The 23,753-nt window shown below is 61.9% G+C and overlaps 1 protein-coding gene across 1 annotated transcript in view; it reads left to right on the top strand.

The window, feature by feature from the left end:
- The window catches only part of MYO15A (myosin XVA), a 51,690-nt gene extending 28,259 nt beyond the window's left edge, over window positions 1-23,431 (top strand). The window contains exons 36-67 of the mRNA XM_019542141.1: window positions 339-465; window positions 1,003-1,061; window positions 1,535-1,633; window positions 2,071-2,155; window positions 2,584-2,725; window positions 3,044-3,146; window positions 3,405-3,504; window positions 5,027-5,148; window positions 6,248-6,307; window positions 6,538-6,613; window positions 7,081-7,196; window positions 7,440-7,558; window positions 8,290-8,431; window positions 9,590-9,701; window positions 9,847-9,921; window positions 10,825-11,030; window positions 11,292-11,431; window positions 11,951-12,023; window positions 12,291-12,389; window positions 13,166-13,238; window positions 13,996-14,069; window positions 14,325-14,407; window positions 14,921-15,051; window positions 16,393-16,487; window positions 16,909-16,986; window positions 17,783-17,879; window positions 18,462-18,622; window positions 19,123-19,256; window positions 20,148-20,281; window positions 20,624-20,757; window positions 21,513-21,653; window positions 22,715-23,431. Coding sequence (XP_019397686.1) covers window positions 339-465; window positions 1,003-1,061; window positions 1,535-1,633; window positions 2,071-2,155; window positions 2,584-2,725; window positions 3,044-3,146; window positions 3,405-3,504; window positions 5,027-5,148; window positions 6,248-6,307; window positions 6,538-6,613; window positions 7,081-7,196; window positions 7,440-7,558; window positions 8,290-8,431; window positions 9,590-9,701; window positions 9,847-9,921; window positions 10,825-11,030; window positions 11,292-11,431; window positions 11,951-12,023; window positions 12,291-12,389; window positions 13,166-13,238; window positions 13,996-14,069; window positions 14,325-14,407; window positions 14,921-15,051; window positions 16,393-16,487; window positions 16,909-16,986; window positions 17,783-17,879; window positions 18,462-18,622; window positions 19,123-19,256; window positions 20,148-20,281; window positions 20,624-20,757; window positions 21,513-21,653; window positions 22,715-22,816 — 3,492 coding nt within the window. The 3' untranslated portion in view covers window positions 22,817-23,431. The remainder of the gene's footprint in view (window positions 1-338; window positions 466-1,002; window positions 1,062-1,534; window positions 1,634-2,070; window positions 2,156-2,583; window positions 2,726-3,043; window positions 3,147-3,404; window positions 3,505-5,026; window positions 5,149-6,247; window positions 6,308-6,537; window positions 6,614-7,080; window positions 7,197-7,439; window positions 7,559-8,289; window positions 8,432-9,589; window positions 9,702-9,846; window positions 9,922-10,824; window positions 11,031-11,291; window positions 11,432-11,950; window positions 12,024-12,290; window positions 12,390-13,165; window positions 13,239-13,995; window positions 14,070-14,324; window positions 14,408-14,920; window positions 15,052-16,392; window positions 16,488-16,908; window positions 16,987-17,782; window positions 17,880-18,461; window positions 18,623-19,122; window positions 19,257-20,147; window positions 20,282-20,623; window positions 20,758-21,512; window positions 21,654-22,714) is intronic.
- The last annotated feature ends 322 nt before the right edge of the window (window positions 23,432-23,753 follow it).

Genomic DNA, 23,753 nt, shown 5'->3' with positions numbered 1-23,753 from the left:
AAGGAGACCGACTGCAGCAGCAAACTCGCCCCAGGCAGCTCTGTGGTTGCATGGAGCTGCTGTGCTGGGCTGTGGTAATCCTGGCGGGCTGCAGGAAAGAGCTCCGTTACCTCTGGGGCTGGGCCGGCACCAGCTTGGATCTGAAGCAAGGAGGTTCAGAGACCCAGCAACCAGCGGGGTGGCTTTGTGGGGGCTCCCACCCATGCACTGAGCACAGCATGGCTGGAGAGGATCTGTGCCCCACCTCGGCCATGATAGACCCCAGGAGGAGCCAGGCTGGGGCTCTGTCTCTTCTTAGCCTGCCCCTGACCCCTGTTTGCTCCCTTCTGCCATGCCAGGAGCTGGAGAAGCCGGCCGTCATGTCCCAGAGGATGAAGGGCGGCGGTGGGGTAGGAGGTAGGGGCAGCAACAGCAACCTCCAGCAGGGCGGTGCCAGAGCCCCCACGCAGATGCCTCCGCGGCCTGGTGAGTGCGGGTGAAGCTCTCCTTCCTGGCACAGACAGCACCCAGCAGTGCCGGCTCAGGGGGCAGGACTCTGGGGGCCCAAGCTCAGCTCTGCCACTGACTCACGGCCTGACTTGGGACATGTCAACTCCCTTCACGAGCCTGTGCAGGACTCTCCCCTCCGAAAATCCAGGCTGCGGCTCAGCTGCACTCATCACCGCTCCTCGCAGAGGGGCGGTAGCAGGGCAGAGGAGGGAGAGCGACCTGCAGGTCCCTAGAGACAAGCCAGCGCGTTCTCCCATTGCCCCCAGCAGAAGGGAGGAGAGCAGGGCATGCAGGAGGCTGGGACCAGCATCCCTGGAGCAACACAGGGACCACGCCAGGGCCAAGAGAGGGATCCAGCCCGAGCCTGTCCCCATGGTGTCTAAGCCCCCGTGGCTGCCCATGCTCCTCTCCAGCCCAGGGGCTTGAGGAACTACCCATCTCCTCTGTGCCTGCTCAGGGGCAGCAGCTGGAGCTGCCATGTCACCACTTGCTCTTCCCCCTTTGCCCCCGCAGGTGTGGAGCAGACCCGGATGGCGCAGCAAGGGGCTCACCGGGAGACAGCCGGGCTCCTGGTCAGTGGGGCAGGGGGATGCAGGGGCACGGGAAGGGCAGCCCTGGGCTCAGAGCAGGTCTGCCCAGCAGGAATGGGGGCCTGATGGTTTGCTGGGGCACCTGGTTGACCCCACGTGGACTCCCTTGGTAGCAGTGGGGAGGGCAGAGGTCCTGGTACCGCTGGGTGATACTGGAGTGGGGCCGTCTGGGGACACTTCCATCTTTAACACCTGAATATGTATGGGTCAGTGGCTGCCTACAAACACCTGGGACTGGACTCAATGCCCCAGGGGCTCCGTCCAGCCCCGAGCTCCCGGCCCTGCTCTGCTCCCAGGCGGGGTGCGGCTGGGGCTGCAGTGGCCCTGGGTGTTGTCTTGCATGTCTGTGGCCCCTCAGGGGAGACACTGGGCTGAGAGACAGGAGGGGCATCCTGGGCATGTGCCAGAGCTCTGGCCAGGGGTGTGTGACCCTTCCCCTCGTGTTGCTGTCACAGACTCGTCCGATGGGCAGGCCAGCAATGGCTCTGCAGCAGCAAGCTATCTACAGGGTGTCCAGCCCCAGCCCCAGGCCGGGCCTGGCACCGCCGTTCCAGGTGGGTCTGCCCCTCACCCTCAGGACACGGGGTGGAAGGTGGGGGGAACAAGCAGAGAGGAGTGGATGGGAACACCTCCCATCCCCTGATCTCCGTGGCTAGCCACAAGATGGGCACGGGACCACCTGGAAGCCCTGCGGATAGGGGCCTGCCCTGGTGGGACCACGAGCTCCCTCACTGCTCTGTGCAGGGCCACAGCCTTGCTTCATGAACCTCCTCAGAGCGGCCTGTCCTGGTGCAAACCTACGGGAGCAGGGGAGATGTTCTGCAGGCCCCTGAGCCCACCTGACTGCTCTCCCCCCAGAGGTGGCTGCATTTCAGCTGGGGGAAGTGATATGACCTCTCAGCCCCCTCCATGCCTTACAAAGGCGCCCAGGCAGGGCCCCCACACACCCGGTGGTAAAGCCTTTCACTGATGGGCTGTTTCTCTTTCTCCTTTCCAGAGGAGGGGGGTGAATGGGCCGCCTGGCAGGACTGCAGCCGCTCCTGGCCCCATACAGGAGAGACCCTTACGGAGAGCCGGTAAGGGCTATGCACTAGCCTCCTCCTTCCCCCCCCACATGCATCTCCCTGGGCTCAGGGCTTGGTCCCGTGGCATTTGGAGCTGCGGCTTGTGGGAAGCCAGGGAAGGGACAGGGTGGGGGTTCAGATCTTAGCTCAGGACACGCATGTGGGGCTGGCTCTCATAACCCTTTGTGCTCTGTGTGCTTTGCGGGGAGGGCTGGGAGATGCCAACTATGGGGCTGAAGCAGGGGTCAAAGCCCAGCAGGGCCCATGCCCCCTGGGAGCCGGGCTCTCCCCCCAGCCAATGTAAAGGGCTGCATGACAGTCACCTTGGTCACCTGCCCCAGCCCAGGAGCTGATGGGGGAGCCCCAGCCCTTGGGCAGAGCTGGTGGGAGCCAGATTCTTCCTCTCACCGAGCTGCCCACGCTCCCCCCCCGGCCCGCAGCATCTCCACCCCCCCGGCGCTGGTCCGGCGAGCTGGTGCGGCACAGCAGGCTCAACTCGGAGCACTTCCCCGAGCCCACGCGCAACATCAGGAACATCATCCGGCAGTATCAGCAGCCCACCCGGCTCCCAGAGACCCTCAGGTGAGCTCCTGGTCACTGTCAAGCCTTCCACCCCACCCCGCAACAGCCACCGCGTGGGCCCCATCCAGAGCTGCCCAGGGGCTAGCCCTGAGCACCGCTGGCTGCAAGGTGCCTGCAACCCAGAGCCTGTCCCCCTACGGTGACTGGCACCTAGTCACCAACGCGGCCAGCTGCGCCCACCCTGGACAGTGCCCAACAGCCATGAGGCAGGGCCGGGGTTGGGTCCCATTGCGGTTCATCCTGCACCCATCCCTGGCCCCCGGAGCCCGCTCTCTACCCTGCTGCTGAGCTGCTGCCCCCCATGGTTTGTCTCCACAGGAAGGAGGGCGGGAAGGTCTTCGTGAAGAAGATGGATCCCCACGAGGAAGCCATGATGATCCTGAAGAGGCAGATGGCCATCGCACCACTGCCTCCCACTCTGGTAGAGGGGCCTGGCTGGGTCGGGGGGCTGTGGGCTAACAGCAGGGCTGTGCTGCTAAGGCAGGAGCCTGCAAGTCGTCCTTCCTGCCCCGCCACAGTCTCCTGCAGAGTGAGCCCCGATGTCCCCTTCTGTGGGGTCTGCTCCCCCTCTCAGGGGCCATCCGGGCTCCTCAGTGCATGTGCCCCTCACCTGGGGGTGTCCTAGGGCAGGCAACCTAAGTCCTCCCAGGACTCAGGTCTATCTCTCTCTGGGTTGTAGATGCCCAAGGAAACGGTGGCCATGGTGAAACCTGTGACCAAGAGGCCTCCCCGGGTGACGCTGGCCCCTTCTCGGAGCCCTGTCCGTGTGGCAATGCCAGGTACCGGCGCCGGGGCATGGAGACGGGTGGCTGCCCCTGGCATTCAGGACTGGAGCCTTACACTTCCCCCAGCTGCTGAGGCTTGGTCCAGCCGTCAGTCCCCAGGCGACAAGGGGCAGTCATGTGCAGCAGGGCTGGGCAAGGTGAGGTCTCTGTGATTTGACTGGGACCATCCTGCAGAGACGCTGTGAACATGCCTGTAGGCAGGAGGGAGCACCCAGCAGCCCCTACCCACAGCCGGGTCACAGCCTGCCTCTGCCCTGTAGGGCAGAGGGCAACGGGTACAACGGGCAGTCCGAGAGACGCTTTACACACTATAATGTGCACCCCCTGAAGACTCCTGCTGGCTGCCAAGGTATCAGTTACCCCAGGGCTGACCTGGAGCCTGGCAGGGGGCCAGGGAGCATCTCAAGGCACAGCCTTCCCCATAACCCAACTCAGGCAGCCCAAATTGGACCCCGCAGGTGGTCGCAAATGGCAGCATGCAGGGCCCGGCGGGAGGCGGAAGGGAGGGGGCCACCGGTCCCACCAAGCTCTGTTGTGGCCAGGGCCAAGGGCTCCACACCCTGTCAGGGGCTTGGCTTTTACGAGCAACGAGAGCTGCAGGATGACATGACCGGAGCTCGTGATCCTCATGTTTCAGGGCGATGGCCCCATGAGATCAGGCAGCAAAGATCCCTCGGGGATAATGTTGCAGCATGTGGAAGGAATCGCGCAGCCCCGCTCCTGGCTGCATCGAGGGCCCCGGTACCTTCTGCAGGAGCTGACCCTGCAATCCAGGGCAAAGCCTGATGCCCAGACCACATCCTGCCCAGAGCTGGGATGTTCTGCACCACCAGGCTCCCCCTGTGCTGCCTGTTACCTGCTATTACCCAGCTGCCCCTTCCCCAGAAGCAGCTGCATTTCAGCAGCAGGTGACTTCAGCCTTGAGCAAAGGGAATAGCAGAGGGCTGCTGCCCACAGTTGCCACCTTCCACCACACAAGGGACTGCTTTGCATTAGGGGTCAACGCATCCATGGTGCTGCTGCGTTACACACAGCTGCCGCCTTTTGCCCCAGAGGTGACTGCATCTTGGGGGTGGCTGAAATGATCTTGCTGAACTGGCTTCACCGTGAAAGGGGCTTTGAGATCCTTCAGGGCAGAAGGTGCATTATAAATGCAAGAGAGCTGAACACAGGCATGGACGAGGGGAGAAGGGCCTGCCTGGCTTCCCAAAGCCATGGGCGCATGAAGCGGAGGCCTCGCCTGCACTAACATTCCCACCAGGAGAAGGCACAGCAGACCCAGAGCCTGTGCCTGGCCTGCCACTGCGTGCCCATGGGCGAGTCACTTAGCTTCTCTGTGTCTTGGTTTCCCCCTTGAGAGATCGTAGCAGAGGGTGGGGGGTGGGTGAGTTCATTATGGATCCCAGACGCTCAGGTTCTTCAGTCCTGACGTGTCCAGGGGCAGTAGGGGCAGGCTGTGGTGCCCCCCTCACCCCTTGCTGCAGGCCATCACCCCGTTCTCGGCGTCTCTCTGCAGTCATAGTGTCCCGGGACCTGCCAGCCCAGGAGGAGCAGATCCAGACCCAGCTGCACCGGCGCTTCAGCGAGGAGTTCTACACCTACTGCAACGTGCCCTGGAAGATCTACGTCCGCAAAGAGGTACGGCGTGCGCACAGCCCCCTCCCCACCTCCCAGTCGACTGCCTAAGGCCAGGCCCTGGGAGAGCCAGCCTGGGAATGCGCCCACCTCTGGGGTGGTTATGTGACAAAACACTGCCGTCCATAGCTGCTGCAGGCAGCGAAGCACAAGCAGCCGACTGACAGGACAAGATGGTGCCTGTTCTCCTTAGGATGGTGCATCCAAATTGACCCCGCTGCAGAGGCTCTTCTTGCATGCAAGCCTCGGACGAGGGCCCAGCAAAATAGAGAGGGGGGGTACACGTGGAGTGTGAGGGCCCCCAGCTGGGGGGCAGCTGAGCAGTGGTGTTGTGACCAGGGGTTTGTTACCATCCAGACGCTCCTGCCTGGGATCAGAGGCTCCATGAGCCAGATCCCACCCATGTCCACTGCTGGGCAGGCCCTTTGCTGCCTTTCAGACGTGCAGTGGGGAGTTCACGGGCCACGGTCAGGTGCTTTAAGCCTAAACCTCCTGCTCTGTGTCAGGAGGGTCCTCAGCCTGGCCCAGTGGTTATTGATGGGGTGGTTCAGGGGAGAGGGCTGGCTGCGGCTCTGCTCTTCCTAGCCGCCCTGTGCTGGCAAAGCGGGGACGAGAGGCGACTCGAAGCAGGATGGTGCAGGCCAATCTGTGGGGGAGACCCTTCAACGCACCTCTGTGATGCTGGAGCCTCAGGCTGTTCCCAGACACGAAGCCAGGCAGGGCAGCAGAGCATGGCAGCTGCTCCCTGTGTGTCTGCTTTTGGCCTGGGGTAAAGGGCACCTAGGCTGTGGTAGCTCATGTTGCTGAGAGCACCTAGCCCCTCCACTTGGCTTACCTGCGCCATGGGCTAAGCACCTATCAGCGGGCAGCTGACACGCTATAACACCCTGGCCCCGGGCAGCTTCTCCACGTGTGCACCTGGCACAGGCACACCGGGGTGGATTTCAAGGCCACTTCAGCTCCTTCGTCTCTCGAGCCCTCGTGGAAACCTCACCCCAAACACATTGTCCAGTGTGAGCGACCTGGGGAGAGGGAGGAAAGGGGGCAGAGACCTTCCTGCCGTCCCCCTTCACCTGGCAGCACCCCTGCTCTTCCCCTCCAGGTCTTCTACCCCAAGGACAACTTCAACCACCCCCTGCTGCTGGACCTCATTTTCAGACAGGTGAGGTCCCACTATCATCCACGCAAGCTGCAGCAGCTCGGGCACCAGCTGTGGGGAGTCCACTGGGCCCTGTCGGGGGACAGGAGAGGGGGGTTTCAGGCTAGGTCTGCCCTCAGCAGACAAATTGCATGGCAGCATTGAGGGGCTGCAGGCTGCTGAGCCCTGGATGGGGGAGTGAGCTGGAGGGGCTCATCCAGCTGCTAACCCAGCGCGACGGCTCCTGCCCGCAGATCTTCAACGACACACTGTCTGACGCCTGCGTCCGCATCAGCCCAGAGGAGCGCCAGCGCATGAGGTCACTCTTCGGTAATGCCCACCGCCCCTTGTGGCACGGCCAGCCTGGGGCTGTCTCCCCGCAGTGGGGCTGGCCTGCTCTCTCCCACCCCATCCACCAGCTGTTCACAGCTGTCTTGGCACCAGTCCTGTCTAGGCACTGAGGGCCGAGGCCAGGTCCCACTCAAGCTGAGAGGAGTTTTGCAGCCCGCACAGGGGCCTGGGCAGCTGCCACCTGGGTTTAGGTCTGGGGTGTAGTGAGTTGTGCTGGGTCTCAGCCCACGTGGGCACACTGGACCCCATGGGAAGGGCAGCATCCATGTGACATCACTGTCCCCCCACATCAACTAATGCCATGGCCTTGGCCAGGCAGTTCCCCACCCCTGGCAGCCCTGGGCCCTGATCCTCTTCCCTGCTCCAGCATGGAGGGGCACAGGGCCTGGGGAGGGGCAGCCGGTGCCTGACCCTCTCTGTGGGATGGGTGGGGGGTCTCACTGCAGCGGCCAACAAGCTGGACTCCTTCAGCCCCGTCGCCGATGAGAGCGTCAAGAAGGAGATCGTCAGAATGGCCCGGGACAGCTGGGAGGTCTACTTCTCCCGCCTCTTCCCTGCCACGGTGCGGGCGTGACGCTGGGGCAGAAGGCGGAGGGTGGGTGGCAGGAGGGGGTCTGCCTAATAACCAGCTGGCAGTGTCATGCCAGCCAGACCACGATGCCCCGGGGAGGTCCCAAGGGCAGCACTCCTGCCGTGCCTTCGTCTGGGCTCAGGGCTGGTGGTCCTTGCTCCAGCACTGATACAGCAGTGGGGCAGGTGGGGCTGGCACTCGCTGATCTGTCCCGTGCCTGCTTCCCTCCCCCAGGGCAGCGTGGGGACCGGGGTGCAGATCCTGGCTGTGTCCCACACAGGCATTAAGCTGCTGAGGCTGATCAAGGGCACCAACATGCCTGGGGAGCAGCTGCGGGTGCTGCGGACGTATAGGTAAGTCCTGGGCAGGAGCTAACTCCGTGCACAGCAGCCGGCCCCCCACGCTGGCAAGTCAGGCTGGCACGTGTCTTGGCATCAGCATTTGTGTGACTGCAGCTTCCAATGGAGCAGCAGGTGCTGGAGGGAGGTAATTGCTCTAATTAAATCCATTAGCGCCAAGATCCTTGCTCTCTGCAGAGCCGGCTGCAGGGCACCTCTGCAAAGGGCTGTGAACAGCCACATGCCTGTACACACATGAGCACACATGTGCGTGCATCTGCATACATACACAAGCAGTCTCACATGCCCGCACACAAATCTAGATATGCCTGCACCTATGCCCACACATTCTTGAACACACAAGCATGTGCACACACATGCACAGGCATGTTCACACCTCTGCCCCAGTCAGTGCCCAGGTACGGAGACCCTCTGCTGGGAGGTGCTGCTGGAGGAGAGCGGTCTGCATATTCATAGCTATGCTCTGTCCCCCTTGCGTTTCACCCCGTGGCACCAGGGCATGCCAGCCCTGAGGCCTAGTCCCCCTGGTGCTACAGAGCCACTCCAGGGGAGCCCCAGGACAAGCCCAGTGCCAAGGGGAGGGCATCTCATTTCTTAACTGCACTAGTGTTGCCCCTGGACCTCAACTGGTCCTGCGCCCGGCTCTCTCCCATCCCCTGGTTTGCTGGGCTCTCCCTCCCCACCACGGCCCAGCCTGCGTAACCCCGTCCTCCCCTCGCACCCAGCTATGCCGATGTCCTGTTCGTGACCATGCCCTCGAGAAACATGCTGGAGTTCAACCTGATCAGCGAGAAGCTCATCCTCTTCTCCCCCAAGGCTGCCCAGGTGAAGGCCATGATTGACTACTTCATCATGGAGATCAAGAAGGTGAGGAGCACCTGGGGCTGGGTCGCAGAGGGCTCAGGCAGGGTATGGGGGGCTGTGGAGAAAAGGAAAGAGAGAGGTGGTGTGACTAAATGCCCTGACCATGGTTCCAGGGTGTATTCGAGTGGGCAAGAACGGTTGTTGCCAGGTGAGAGTGTCCTTGGTGTGTCGGTAGTTGTAATATGTGTGTAGCTGGTGGGAGGTTGTGTGCTATGTGGGCTGCGTGTGTGTGAGTGATTGTGTGGCCCTACTCTGAGAGCAGCGTGAATTTCTGTGGGGTCATATTCTGAGTGTGAGGTGTGGGGGCAGTAGCTGCCCCCATGTGCAGGGGGCATCCTGCTTTTGCTGCATGCCAGCTTCTACTCCCAGCCTGGGCTCAGTGTCCAGTATCCACATGCATGAGTCTAGGGTTGGGTCTAGAGGAGGGGCAGTGATGTGGCTGCACCCCCTTTTGGGACTGGACTGCACTATGGGAGCTCCAGGGACTACTTTTAAGCTCTTAAAGGAAGAGAAAATCCACTCCTCCTTTTCCGCTACTCCCTTGCTTGCTGGTGTTACTTCCCTTGCTGTTCTGGGGTGGGGGAAGTATCAGAGCTGTTCCCGTAGGCCCATGCTAGACTGTGGGACCAGCTCTGCTGAGGATGGGGACACCGGCAGTGGCTCCCATGGGTGTATTGTGTGGGGTTGTATTCTGAGCCTGGGGTCTGCATTTAGTAAGTGTGCGTGCATGGATGGGTGCTTGTGTGTGTGCGTCTGCATACAGTAGGTGTGCGTGCATGCGTGTGTGTCTGCATACAGTAGGTGTGCATGCGTGCGTGTGTGTCTGCATACAGTAGGTGTGCGTGTGTGCGTGTGTGTCTGCATTCAGTAGGTGTGCATGCATGTGCGTATGTGTATGTATGTTTGCATTCAGTAGGTGTGCATGTATGCATATGTATGTCTGCATTCAGTAGGCATGCGTGTGTGTACTTGTATTCTGCTCTCGGTGCCTGGGAGCTGTATTCTGAGCATGGAGGGGTATTCACAGGCTGTCCCATGGGGGTGCCATGTGTGCTGTTTTACTCTGCCACTGGCTGGTGCCCGCTGTGCTGTGACTGGTGTACGAGGCCCTAGTGCCTGGTGTGGGCCCAGCCCAGCTGTGCGGTTCTCTCCTTCTTGCAGGACTCTCAGTACGTGGTCGCTGTGAAGAACCACATTGCAATGGACAGCAGCCAGCTGAGTTTCCACAAGGGCGACATCGTCCACCTGCAGCCGCTGGAATGCCCCAAGAAAGGTGAGTCGCGTGGGGTCTGCTCCAGACCAGGCCCTGCAGGCTGGGGCTGCACATAGGAGGGAGCAGGAGAGCAAGCCCTGGCAGGCAGGCAGGCAGGCAGGGAGCTCAGCCCTGTGCGACTCCTTGCCCCTCTCCCACCATGCAGACTACTATTATGGCTATGTGGTGCGCAAGAAGCTGATGTACCTGGAGGAGCTGAAGCGTGGCACCCCAGATTTCGGTGAGTGCCTCTGGAGTGCCATGCTGTGCTGTTCCTGTCCCCGTCCCCATCCCCATCCCCATCCCCATGAGCTCTGTCCCCTGGGCCCCCTGCCGCCTTCTCTGATGTCTCCCTTCCTCTCCTCCCCAACCCACCCTGGAGGGTCAGCCCCAAATGCAGGAGCCAGAGCCCTATGGCAGGGCACAGCTGCTCATACCACTTCCCCAGGGCACCTGCTGGCCTGCCCTTTCCAACCATTGCACAGGCGCACCTGAGTGTGTTATGCATAGAGAGGATGAGAACCTACCACTGCTGCCCCTGGAAGGAGCTCCTCCTCTGGCTTCAGTTTAGGGGCTTGTGTTTCTGACACTGGGGGCTGATGCAGGGGGAAGTTCCTGGGCTCAGTCCTACCTGGGCAAGTGCTGTCACATTTCCATGTGGCTCAGCTGGGGTTTCAGTGCCAGGGCTGTGGCCAAGGGTTGGGTGAGTCAGCCAATCTCCCAGTCATCCATGTGTATCGGAGAACTCCAGAGCCCCAAGGGAAGCAACCATCAGCTGAGCAGGCCCAGGTGGGGTCCAGAGAGAACCCTTGTCCTTTGCGGTGGGGCAAGCACCTGCTCCCAGCACCCACTGGGCACAGCCCACCAGGAGCTCATGGGGAGCCAACATAGGGGGGGCAGCCAGAGAGGAGCCACTTTGAGGGGTGCATCTGCCTGGCTTCAGCCCTCGGCCATGGCTCTAGGGTCAGGCTGGACACGGTCTATATGAAGAAAGGGCAGGCAGAAAAGCCACTGTAGAAGTACTGACAGCCCCAATTACAGGGGCTGGGTGAAAGCGCTGTTAGCCAGGCCTGCGGAGGGGGTGGGGGGGCCCATGCCCCAGCCCTGCACTACAGACTGCTCATGCCCCATCTGCTTGGTCCAGGGTGGAAGTTCGGTGCCATCCATGGCCACTCAGGGCTCTTCCCCATGGAGTACGTCCAGCCTGTAGCAGCCCCGGACTTTGTGCACCTACCAGCCGACAAGAAGGAAGAGCCCAAGAACAAACGGGGCAAGGTGGCAGCCTCCGCGGCCGTGGCTGCGGCTGTGGCCTCAACTGCCATGGCCCGGGAGCTGGACAGGAAGGGTGAGGTGAGCAGCTGTCCCTAGGGCCCTGGGAGACTGGGACTGGCTGGGCTGCAGTGGAGGGCACTGCCTGGGTGGCAGGTGCAGGTACCAGTCTGTGGGCTGGGAAGGAGTTTGTGGCCAAGGCCCTGCAGCTGGCCTGGTCAGTGGTGGCAGCAGCCTAGGTCTGCCTGCGGCTGGGCACACGCTCTACAGCACCCCAAGGGTTAAAGACTAGAGGCCCCCCGTGCATCCCAGACCCTGGACCCCACGTCCCTCTGCCCCCAGGACACCCCCACGGGCAGCGACAGTGCAGATCAAGCAACAGAGGCCAGTGATGAGCTTCCCAGGGACGGTGCCCTGCCGACTGGGCCATCCACTATGATGGACTTTGCCAGGAAGTATTTCCGCGGTGCCCAGAAGCTGACGTGAGTGTTTGTGGTGGGGGCGACTTTTCACCTTTCACCCTCCTGTGACCCCCCCCCATCAGCTCCGTGTGCCAGGAGTGAGGTGGGGGGTAACGCAGGTCTCTGGGTGACAGCACCTGCCATGCACCCCCTAACTGCCTGCCTCCCCTGCAGAGCCAGGGGCCACCCCAGCCCTGCTCCCCTGCTCACAAGTGCCCCTGCTGGCTGGGCAAGCAACTGCCCCCAGGGGCTTTCTGCTGGGCTCTTGGGGGGCTGTGCTCTGGTGCTGCCATGTCCCTGGCAGCAGTGGGGCATGCAGGTGCTGGAAACCCAGACTCACATTTTGCAGCTGCAGCAGCAAGCCAAGGGGGCTGTGCGCCAACCAGGGACTGGCACAAGAAGCAAGGGGGGTTCCCACTTTTAGGTAGACAGTCCTGGGGTCAGGGTCAAAAGCAACAGGCCCAAGGGTAGGAGTAGGTAAAAGATAAATAGAACTTAACACTGCAGTAACATCCACTCAGCACCTTCATCCCCCCCCAGCGCCTCCGGAGGTGTCCCCAAACCAGCCTTCGGTCCCCAGAGCGCTCAAACAGCAGCCTGCGGTTGCCTCCAAGTCCGAGTCCAGCTCTTTCCGTCCGCAACCCTGGCCGATCCAGTCCCACCACGTACCCTTGGGCATCCATCGACCATGCATTCCCTTCTCACTGTCCTCCTCTTCCTGCCTCTTCCTTTGCCCTCCAGCCCCCTGAGGTTTTCTGGGACTTGTAGCCCAGGTTACAGTCGGCACGGCTCTGCGCACTGCCCCCAGCTGTTGCACACGTCCATGCACGTGACAGCTGAGCACAGCGCCCAGCCGCAGGGATAGCTGCTCCTCGCCCAGCCAAGCTCCTCGTTCTCTCCCCGCAGGGACTCCTTCAAACAGAAATCCAAGAAGGGACGGGACGTGCCAGGCATGGCAGAGAAGCTCAAGTTCTCCAAGGTAACTGGGACAGTGCTCGCTGCCCTCACCACAGCCCGGCCACGTGAACCGGGGGGTCTGAAGCAGCCGTGCTAGGGCCCACCCCATCCCAGGGCTCCAGGACCTCAGGTCTGGCTGCCCGCAAGGGAAGGGATCCCTGCTTCTTTGCACTGGGGCGAGGATCTAGCTGGCGAGCTCTTGTGACTGGCATCTGTGAGTGTGGGTAGCTGAGGCTGGGGTGCCAGGGGGCACAGGGCTGAGCAAGGGCTGCGCACTTGCTGCCTCCACAGGCCTGGCTCACGGGCACCCCGTACTGCCCTCCGGCCACCCCAGAGGGTGCCTAGTGCCCCCTCCTGTCCCCCTCCATTGCAAGGACTCCCTGCAGCCCTTGCAACAGGGCCTCTGTGCTCCTCCCTTTTTCCTGTGCCAGGTTTACATGCAAGTCCCTACACCAGGTCCCCTGCTCTTGCTCCTATGCCTGGGCTCTGTGTGTGCTCATGTTCCCCCACTGGAGTCCTCCCCCCCAACACCATGCCAGGGGGATTCCTTGTGTCCCTCCTCCCTCCCCCCCATCATTAGTTCTCATCATTAAGGGGCCAGCATGGTACTCTCTGGGGACCAGCAGAGCCCCGGTAAGGTGCTGGTGGGGGCAATCGCCACTGCAGTGGTTTGTGGACAGCTGCCAAGGAGCTCGATGCTACCTCCACCGAATGGGCACCAGGGGCTGCAGGGAGGAGGAAAAAGTGAGGGCACCAGGTGCTGGAGATTCACTCTCTGCTTCTCCCCTCCCCGGGCAGTCCCCCATCCAGGAGTCGCTGATCGAGTTCACCGACAGCAGCATGAGCAAGATGGCAGTCGAGGCCTTCCAAGGTACGCAGGGGGCTCTGCCTGTCCTCGCGAGGTCCAGCCCAGCCTGCACTAGTTATTGGGGCACCTCAAGCCACCCCAAGATGGGGGCCCCACCTAGGTGTCCTGGGCTGCTCTCCCCTGGGAACACAGAAGGGACCCAGGAGGGGCAGTTCGGTCCCATCCTTGGTCTCCTGGAACCACCGGTGCTGAGATATCCTTGGCCAACGTGCCCAGGCAGGGGCAGCCTTTCAGGGCGATGCCTGCCTGCCTCCAGGACACCCTCCAGCCTCAGCTTCGGTGCTGAGAAACCAGCTGGGTGCTCTGTGGGTTTACCCACCTGTGTCCTGCCCAGCACAAGTCCCTGCCCCTCCAGGACCCTTACCCAGGGCCACTTGGCCTCCTGGCACCCCATGCTCAGGAGAAGGCCATGGCATTGGGACCCAGGCCTGGTGGTGTCAGGGTCTGGCAGTGAGCGAGTCAAAAAGCCTGTGGGGAGCAGGACCGAGGAGGATCCTGCAGCTGGAAGCCAGGGGGAATCTGCCGGGGGGACGTTCAGAGCCGGGGGGGAAGGAGGGCTGGCAGCACTGGGCTCCATGGGGCCCTCGCCCGCTGTGTAGGGCTGTCACGAGCACACCAGCACAACCCCATTTGGGGACATGGCAACTCTGCCATGTGGCACAAGCCTGAAGGGCCTACAGGGACGCCATGGGACCAGCTCTGCAGCGAGCCAGCGCAGGGTGCAGAGCCCTGACGCCACGGCCGGTTTGTCCTTCTGCAGCCGTGATGAAGTTCATGGGTGACCACCCTCTCAAGGGACAGACGGAGCTGGACATTGTCTGTGCCATCTTGAAGGTGAGCAACCAGGCCCTGCCCTGAGCGGAGCCCTGTGGGTGCTGAGTGCCAGGGGACCAGGCTTTGCTCCCTGGGAGCCCTGGGGTGCTGGAGGGATGTTGCCAAGAGCAGAGTGAAACCATGTGGCCTTTGAGCAGTCCTAGGACCTGGCTGCCCCTCTCCAATGTGCTCCTGGGGTCAGGGGAGGAAGCTGGGGGTGCAGGGGAGCCCCTGGCCACCAGCATGATGCCAGAAACCTGTGCCTTTCCCCCACAGCTGTGTGGTGACCACGAGGCGCTGAGAGATGAAGTCTACTGCCAGGTCATCCGCCAGGTCACCAACAACGTCAGCTCCAAAACGTGAGCGCACGGCTCCCCCTGCTCCCCCCACTTACTGGGCAGCTTGTCCGCGCTTCCCACTAGCAGCCAGGACTTTGTGTCCTCCATACCTCCCACCCCAGCTCCAGGGGCCCCGAATGGGGCAGCCCAGGCCAGGGTGGCAGCAGTGAGGTCTTCCCTCCTGTGACATGGGGACCCCTCCGTGTCACAGACCCGTTCTCCTCCCCTGCTCTTTCCTTCCTCTCTGTCTGTACTCTTCCCTCCTCTTCTCTCTCCTTTCCTCTTCTCTCCCATCAGTTTCTCATAACCCTTGCTGGGGTTGTTTGACCCCAGTACTCTTTCCTGCCATGGCAGGGGGTCATACTCGATGATCTGCTCAGGTCCTTTCCGACCCTAGAAACTATGAAATGCCTCCATTCTTTCTCCTCCCTCGCTTGCCCGCCAGCACTGACTGGGGGCAGTGTGAAGGGGCTTAATGTCCCGAGCCAGACAGGTCTCGGGGCTCCCTGCTCTGAGCAATCCTCTCCCCAACAGGGACAGCTCGCAGAAGGGCTGGAGGCTGCTCTACATCCTCACTGCCTACTACAAGTGCTCCGAGGTCTTCAAGCCGCACCTGCTGTCCTTCCTGCAGGAGGTCTGCAGCAGCCCCGGTCTGCACTTCCAAGGTATGACACGTAGCCCCACCTGGGCGCTTCCCCAGGCTGTGGGCCCAGCTCAAGGCCGGTACTAGAGGGACTGGCCTGCTGGATGGGGCACTGGCTGGGACATGGGAGACAAGAGGTCAGTTCTTGGCTCTGCCACAGATTCCCTAGGTGGCCCTGGGCAAGTTACTTGATCCTGGGTCCCTGTCAGTCCAGTGGGACAGCACCAAAGCAACAGCTGTGGGGATGCATCCACTGAAGAGTGGGAAGGGGTGATGGGCTCCACGCGGTCACCTAGGCCAGTGTCTCCAAAGTGGGGTGCACACCCCAGGGGGTGCACAAGACAATCCATTGGGGTGCAGGAAGAAAATATTAGAACTTCTATTTCTATTTATATAAATATACATATATTAGGGGTGTGTGCTCAAATTTTTTACTGATAGGGGTGCGCGATCAAAAAAGTTTGGAGACCACTGCTCTAGGCCAGTGCAGGCAGGGAGGGATGGATGAGCACTGGGCAGGGCTGTCATTTCCATTAGGCAAGGGCCTGGAGAGGCCAAGGGACTTGCCCGAGGGCAGGCAGGCAGTCATGGGCACAGCCAGGAACAGAGCCCAGAGCTGCTTTGACAAGCGAGAGGTCTGCTCCCAGCTCCCCTTGCTTTGGATTCATGCTGCCTTGCTTGCCTGCCAGAGTGCAAGCAGACAGAGCAGGGCTGGGGCTGGGGCTGGCTGTGGGGGCTTTGCTTTTTGCTCTGGGTCTGGGCAGAGAGCAGCTGGGCGGGGAAGGGACTCCCCACAAGGCCTCCCCATTCGGGAGGAGGTCAGGGGTGTCTGCCCATATCGGCCCCACCCTGCAGAAACACAAAGGAGCCCATCTGTTGGGTGGTTAAGAGACAGCCCGATTGCCTCTTGCCAGCAGTTATCTGCTCATTAAAAGCTCTAGATTTCAAGCCCTTAAGTGGTTCTCAGGGAGGAGGCGGCCGGTGGTGATGGATTCTCCCAGCCTGGCGCTCAAGCCAGGGACTCCCAGCCTGGTGCTCAGCCTGACCTCCGGCTGGACCACAGGTGCTGGACACGGCAGTGCTAGATGCACCAGAGCCACCGCTGATGCCAACAGAGCTGATCTCAGCTGGCCAGCCCCATCCCCTGCTCTAGCAGGCAGCACTGCTGGACCGGTCGGCTGGACCATCCACTGGCTACCTTTCTCCCCTGCCTTCTTCCCCAATATGAGCCTGGCTTTCACAGTGAGCCTCTCCTCCATCGTGAGCGAGAGCCATGCTCTGGGCACCCTGCCTCCCTGGAGTGGGCCCTGCCTGCCTAGCACCTGTCTCTGCCCTGACCCCCGCCCATGTCCGTGTCTCTCAGGGATCGCCAAGGCTTGTGAGCAGAACCTCAAGAAGACTTTCCAGTGCGGCGGCCGGACCAGGTTTCCCAGCAGCATGGAGCTCAAAGCCATGGTGGTGAGTGCCTGAGACCAAGCCTGGCCTGTGGACAGCTCCACGGGGGGCCACACTGCAGCACACGCAGGTCAGCACAGCAGGGCACTGCCTCTGCCCCAGCCCCTCCTGGCATACCTGGTACAGCCCGGGCTCCTGCCTCCCTCGTCCTGGTCCCTGCGGCTCCGTGCCTTTCCCCAGCGGGCAGTGGTTGAGGTCCCTCTCCAGAAGCTGGGGGCTTTGTTCTTGTCCTGCAGGTTTTTTGCTGCAGCGGGGGTAGATTTCAAGCCCTTTCAGAACTGCCTGTCTCCAGGGTGGAGGCATGAGGGGCTGGCCTCCCCAGGGCACTGGCCCCCATGGTGGCAGTGGGAGCACAGCGCTTCTGCCCATCTGGACCTGCCAGAGGGTTTCCAGGCTCTGAAGCCTTTGTGCTCCCCCTCCACAGGCTGGAAGGAGCGCGAAACGACAGCTGTTCCTCCTGCCTGGCGGCATTGAGAAGCACCTGAAGATCAAAACCTGTTCGGTAGGTCGGGGAAGGTGGGCAGGGAATCCAAGCCCTGCACCCCTCTCCTCCCCAGGCCTGGTTTAGGGGGTGGGAACTTTCCCATGTATGAGTGTGCTCAGGGGAGGGTCCCCCAGTGACCACTCTAAGCCACCCCCGAAAGCACCCAGGTGCCCCCAACCACCCACTGCCTGGGTGGGGAGAAGGGATTTGCCTCCGGGAAGCATCTTCCCCCTTTGACTTGGCAGCACACATGCAGCGGTGGTGGATTGAGGGGGTGGGGGGTTGGCTTGTGCACACGGGGGCTGTTGGGCATATCCGGAGCTGCGGCCCCAACTTCCAGGGCTGGAGCCGGTGCTCCAGGCTCTGGGCTAGCAGGCAGGAGCATCTGCTCTCCCAGCGAGTCTGCTTAGGGTTCACACTGTTTGCCAGACCGGTGCCTCTGGGAGCCAGCGTGTGTGGATGGGCCAATCTGGAGCCCCACAAAACGCGTTCAAGGCCCCCATGGTTCTGCTTCACTTGGGGTCTGGTGCTGGAGAGGGGCAAGTCTCCTGGGGCCTCCAGACCTGGCCCCCAGTGAAGATGCTTGGAGAGGCACCCATGTTTCAGTGCGCTTCCTCGAGCCAGCTGAGTCCCTCAGTGGGGCTGGGCAGGCCCTCCACGTGAGCTCCAGGGACCGGGGCCCTTGCAAACACAGGGACAGGTTCAGGAGCAGGGCAGACCCCCCGGGCAGGGGCATCACCCTGGGAGCTCCCTGCAGTGGGGTGGCACAGCCCAGTGCCAGGGGCACCTTCCCAGCAGCAGTTTCCCTCTCCAGGTTGCGCTGGATGCAGTCGAGGAGCTGTGCGAGGAGATGGGGCTGCACCGGCCTGAGGCTTTTGATGAGTACATCATCTTCGTGGTCTCCAGCAGGGGTGAGTCCCACACCCTGCCCCAGCACACGTCCCCGCCATCCTGCCTTTCCTCTGCCCCGCTGCATCGGCTGTCTGCCGGGCGGATGCTGCCCAGCATGCAGGAGCCTTCTCACTGGTATCTCAGCACCTTCCCTAGGGCCAAATTCCCAGGAAACGCCAGGGCCAGAGGTGAAAAGTCTTTGCCCACCCAGCACTTTCTGGGGAGCAGCAGCCCACATTGCCTCTGTCCAGCTCCCCTGGCCCTCATCCTTGTGTCTCTGGGGTGGCCGCTTGCGTGACTCCCAGACCAGCACATGTAGGCAGTGGCATCCTCAGCGCAGGGCGCTCTTCTCCCGGGTGCTCCCAAGGGAGCACAGACCAGAGCGCCGGAGTGGGAATGACCCTGAGCTGACTGCTGCACTGTGAATTATGCAGCGTTGTGGTCAGATGTGGGGCCGAGTAAGCCCTGAATTTCTCAGGGGACAGAAATCCCCCCTGCCCAGCATCACAGAGGATTAGACACAGGGGCAGCATCCTGACCCCGACCCGCCCAGCCCTTCTGAGCAGCCCCACATGCCTGACCCCAGCCCGTGCTCCTGGCAGGTCAGAACGTGCGCCCCCTGAGCCGCAGGGAGTACATCCTGGACGTGGCCACGGAGATGGAGCGCATGGACCCCAACTACACCTTCTGGTGCCGCCGCGTCATCTGGATGCAGCCGCTCAAGTTTGACAACGAGCTGTACGTCACCGCGCACTACAACCAGGTAAGGGCTCCAGGCCAGGGAGCGAGGGGAACTCGCCGCCCTCGCCCTCGTCCTCCTGGGCCCAGCGGGGGCCAGGCGTCTGTCTTGCATGGTAGCAGCCCTGTGCCTGCGAGGGAGCTGGGAGAGGTGTTCGCGCCAGCCTGCTGCTGGGCGTCAAGTGCCTCCCTCAAGCTAAGGAGGGTCCAGCCACATCACTTGTGCATGGGAGACGTCCAGGGAGGTGTGGGGAGCTAGTGGTGGTGACTGAGTTGAGGGATGCCCTTTCCTCCGAGGTGCCAGTCCCCCGCCCCGTATTGCCAGAGTAAACTCTCGGGGCTCTTGGAGACCCACAGCACCTCTCGGTCAGGGCAGGCCTGGGCCCCCAGCTGCCCTTGTGGCGTGTGAATGAATGCCCGTTTGTGCAGAACAGCTGCATTATGAGAACATCATGATGGTGGTCAAGCCAAGCCCCCCCCCTTTTGCAGCCCCCTTTGTCCAGCACAGCACTCTCTCCCCCTCAGGTCCTCCCTGACTACCTCAAGGGGCTCTTCAATGTGTTCCCTCCTGTGAAGCCCAGTGACCAGCAGCTGCAGCAGATTGCCAAGCTGGCAGCCCTGCAGCACCGGGCCAAGGACAGCCTGTATCTGCCCACCGTGTAGGTGCTGGGGCAGGGGCTGGGCTTGGGTGCACTCCTGGGCGTTATGAACAGCATCTGGCGGGGAGCGCAGTGTAGTGGTGAGAGCAGAGGACCCTGGAGGCCTGGGCATCACTGCGGACTCCACGACTAGTTGCTTGTGGAGCTGCGGGGGAGCCGCTTGCCTTCTCCTTGTCCAGATGCCCCTGCAGTCCTCGCTGCCTCCTCCCAGGGGTTACTGAGCTTGGTTGTTTGTGGTTGGAGATCCTCTGCCCAGACAGACAGGCCAACACAGTCCCCAGGGTGACCAGATGGGCCCGCTGGGGGCCATGCTTCAGCCATTGGCCCTAACTTTGGTCCTGTCCACCCCGCAAGCCTCTCCTTTGGACCGCGCAGTGCTCTTTGCCCAGCTGGCTGGGGCCATGGGTGAGGGCCTGGGTCTGGCCTCTTGGGCCAGTAGCCAGCCAGCGTGCAGCAAGGACATGGGGTGAGACACTCAAGTGGCAAGAGTCCTCCAGTGCCTGCCCACAGTCTCCATGTATGCCCACCACAGATGACGTCGCCCCCAGGTCCCTGGACAGTCATAGGCACGGGGAACCATGGGACGTGCTCCCTGCTGGCCCAGCACCCCCAGTGGGGCATGCAGCACCCAGGAGGGCTCATTCCCATAGGGGAGCCAGGCTTGCCCAGTCTGGGCTGCCCCAAGTGTTCAGACCCCTTCCCAGAGCCCTCACCGCAACATTGATCTGCCCCCGCACCGAGTGAGCACCTAGCAGTCGGGGTGGGCCCTGGGCTCGGATCAGAGCCTACGCTCAAGTCCCCGTTGATACTTGGAGTAGCTGCAACCCTGGGATGCAGGTCTCTGCCTGGCCCTGGCTGGTGGTGACCCCCTCTCCTGTGCTTCCCACGCAGCCGGGAGGCACAGGACTACATCCCGCCGCAGTTCTGCCGCATGCAGCACATCCAGTCCTGGTTCAACATGGTGATGCAGCACATGCAGCAGGTCCAGGCTCTCAGCGCCCACCAGGCAAGAGCCCAGTTCCTAGGTAAGATGTCTCCCACCATGGACACAGGGGTTGGCCCCTAGTGACCCATGGTGGGCACAAGCACCCATCAGCCCCCTCCAGGAGTGCACCTGAGTATTCACTTGCCGCCATGGGAAACCTGTCCTCTCATAACTCTCCGCCAGTGGGGAGTGTTGTTTTCCCCGCCGGTCTAGGCCAGCCTGCAGAGGGGCCCTCGGTTGGGGTGGGATGCCATGGGCTGCATTGATACTGGGACCAGCCATGGTGGGACGGGACGGTTCCCCTCCAGGACCTCCTCAGCCCCAGCCCCCACCACCAGGATCAGGCTCCCCGGCCTCTCTGCTGACAGTGTCCCCTCCACAGGGCTCGTTAGCGCCTTCCCCATGTTCGGCTCATCCTTCTTCTACATTCAGAGCTGCAGCAACACCACCATCGCCTCACCCTGCATCCTGGCCGTCAACCAGAACGGCCTCAACTTCCTCAACAAGGAGACCCACGTAGGTGTGGGCCAGTGGGCCCGGCTCCAATCATACCTGCTTGCTTTGGGGGCAGGCAGAGCTGAGCACTGGGTAGCACCATCTCAGAGCTGCCCATGAGCAGCAGAGGGTCCAGGGGAGCTTGTGGCACCCTGGCATAGCCAAGCTGCCCCCACAAACACTGCTCTGTCTCTGGGGCTCTTGTGATGACCACATCTGATGCCTGCTGCCCCCTCCAAACCTGGCACGTCAGGCAGGGGTGGGAGCACCTCAGCTGGGCATCACATCCTGACCCAGTGGCAACATCCCTTGGAGAATGGGGCCCATGGCAGCCCATGCAGGTTTGGAGGGAGGCTGTGTGCTATAGCACCCTGCGGCTTAAGGCAGCCCAGTGGGTCCCGTTTGGGCAAGTCCATCTTGAGTAATTAGGGGGCTCAGGGAGCCTGCATCCTCTACTCACTAAGTCACCCCCCAGCCTCTCTCACTGGCCCACGTCCCTCACAATATGCCAGAGACCCTCATGTCACGCATGGGGACCTCCTGTTTTGGAGGAACCAGCAGCTGCGAATTCCTAAGGTGACGGCAGGGAGCTGGCTCCCGCTGTCTCTGTCATGGGGCTGCAGCTCCATTCTGGGCTTGCACAGCTCCTGGCGCAGCGGTGCCCGGGTGTTCCTCAGCTGGACAGCACCTATTACTCCTAGCACGGAGGAATCTGGTTAGGGAGCACTGGGGACGGTCCCCTAGTGCTGCAGGTCTAACGGCGCTCCTCCCCCCAGGAGCTGATGGTGATGTTCTCGCTGAAGGAGGTCCAGTCGGCAAGGACGCAGCAGCCCTCGGCCGGCTCCAGCTACCCCTACGTGGAACTCACGCTGGGAGACGTGATGTCACAGAGCGTCACGCAGCTGCAGCTTGACCAGGTACGAAGGCCGGTGGCTCTGGAGACCATGGAGAACCACCCACTCATCTTCCCCCTGGGGCCCTGGGGCCTGTCCAGGATTGGAGACGCAAGAGCAGGGCCCAGCTGGGGCGTCGGTGCCCGCGGGGTGGGCAGGCCGCTGGAGAAGGCTGCTATGTTGGTGGCTCCTCTGCCTCGTGCTTCTGTGGCTCTCAGTCCTGATCCTAGGGTGGGTCTGTCCAGCAGCCTCCTGCTGTGACTGCAGCCTACCGCGCTGGGTTGGGGAGCCCCCATCCCCGCCGGGACAAGATGCAGGAAGAAGGCGCCTGGGCTCACCTGCCTCCTTGGGACACCTCCATGTGATGCTCCAGGGACACAGCTCCTTTAATTCTCTCCTTCTTGCTTCTCTTCTGTCTCCTGGCTTTCCTCCTCCTGGCTCCTCCGCCTGGCTCTCTCGAGCGTAACCTTCCCACGGTAGGTAGCTGCTCCTTGCTCTTCTATCTGAGGAGGCCACGTGCTCGAACCACCATGGGTCCTCGCCCCTCTGTTCTGGGTCAAGAGTGGGTGGCTGGGGCTTGTTTTTCCATAGTGGTCTCAAGAGCGTGTGGACAAGCCCCTCGCGCCTGCTGCGCGGGGCTAGGGATGCAATGCAGGGGATGGCCCCGGACAGCTGCCATGCTGCCTCATGTGATGGGCATCCCCCTACCAATTCCAAAGGGGGCTGGTAGAGACCTCCCTGGCACTGCGGCTGGCCCAGCAGAGAGGAGAAGAGCAGGTCGGAGGAGGAGCTGGGCCTTGCTGTGGTCACCATTAAGGGCTCTGTCCATGGGCAGCAGGGGTCAGGGGCTTCTGTGCTCTCAGGTTCTGGCTCCCAAAGCCTAACCATAACCACAGTCCTCTGCACGCGCTTGCAGCCACCCATGGCACAGCTGAAGTCAGGCTGCAGGAGCGCGGGACTGGCCCGAGCACGGCAGGGGGGTTGCTTCTGGCAGTGCCAAGCCGCAGCTGCAGGTCATTACCTGGAGAGGAGCTAATGGGGTTTTGGGGGTCAGCCAAGTTAAGCTGTGCTTTGTCCCTCTGCAGGGCCTGGAGCTGTGTCGCGTAATCGCCACGCACATGGAAAGCTTGCTGTTCGCTCGTGAGAAAAGGCTCACCCTGCCGCCTAGCGAGATCACACTGCTCTGAACACGAGTGGCCTGCCCCATCCCAGCTGCACCAGCCAAAACCGCTGTGGGGCTACAGAGATGTCTCTGCCTCCTGGCAGGGGCACAGCACCAACCTGGCAATACCAGCTCTGGGCTGGTTCAAGTCAGCAGACGCAGCTGGTTCCAGTGAGGCTGGGCTGGTCTGTTCCCCGTGAGGACACAGCCTGGTGGCATTGGGTCAGAGAGGGTGAGAAAGCAAAACAGACAGGAGTGGAGGAGGAAGCAGAGGAACACCAATGCCTTAATTAGGATAAGGATGCCCTCACAGACCTCCCTTGCAGTGGGGTCCTAGGACCAGGAGCAGAGACTGTTTATTAGTGACTTATCCAGGGATCATCCTGGAGCAGGCTGTGCCCGCCGGGATGGCCACAACCGTTTCTATGGGCCGTAGGCCTCCCACCTTTCGTACTCATACCCACCTCTGCTACCGTGCCTGTCCTGTCCCCGAATCATTATTTTTGTAACTGGACTTGGCACTGGGGCAGCTCTCGCCTGCTCAGCCCCACTCCTGGTTTTGTAATGTTTTGCACTTGAGGTCACGCTGAGATTTTTTTGTTTTTAATTGATGCAAAATTAAACCTCCCTCGGAAGCCCAGAGCCGCCTCTGCCTGGATCTGCTGAGCAGCATCAGGCCCTGCAGAGCTGCAGCCCTTTCCTCCACCCTGAGGGTGCCTGGGTTTTGAGTCTGTTTTTGTTTTACTGTGACCCTGCAGCTGCCAGAGACATGTTCTCCATAATGCCCTGAGCTCCCTGCAGTGCTCCTGTTCTGCCTTGTGCCCTCCCCACTTGGGAGTTGCCCGCCTACTCCCCAGAGAAACAGGATGGGCAAGCAGGAGGACATCAGACTATGAGAAGAGATGAGCTCCAAACCGTGCTCCGATGCCTAGAAAATAGGCCGGATGCTCCCTAATGAAAGA

Source organism: Crocodylus porosus, unplaced genomic scaffold, assembly GCF_001723895.1.
Source record: "Crocodylus porosus isolate Cpor-Errol unplaced genomic scaffold, CroPor_comp1, whole genome shotgun sequence".
NCBI classification, from domain to species: domain Eukaryota; kingdom Metazoa; phylum Chordata; order Crocodylia; family Crocodylidae; genus Crocodylus; species Crocodylus porosus.
The sequence above is the reverse complement of the archived record's forward strand: the minus strand, read 5'-3'. Positions and strand labels throughout refer to the sequence as shown.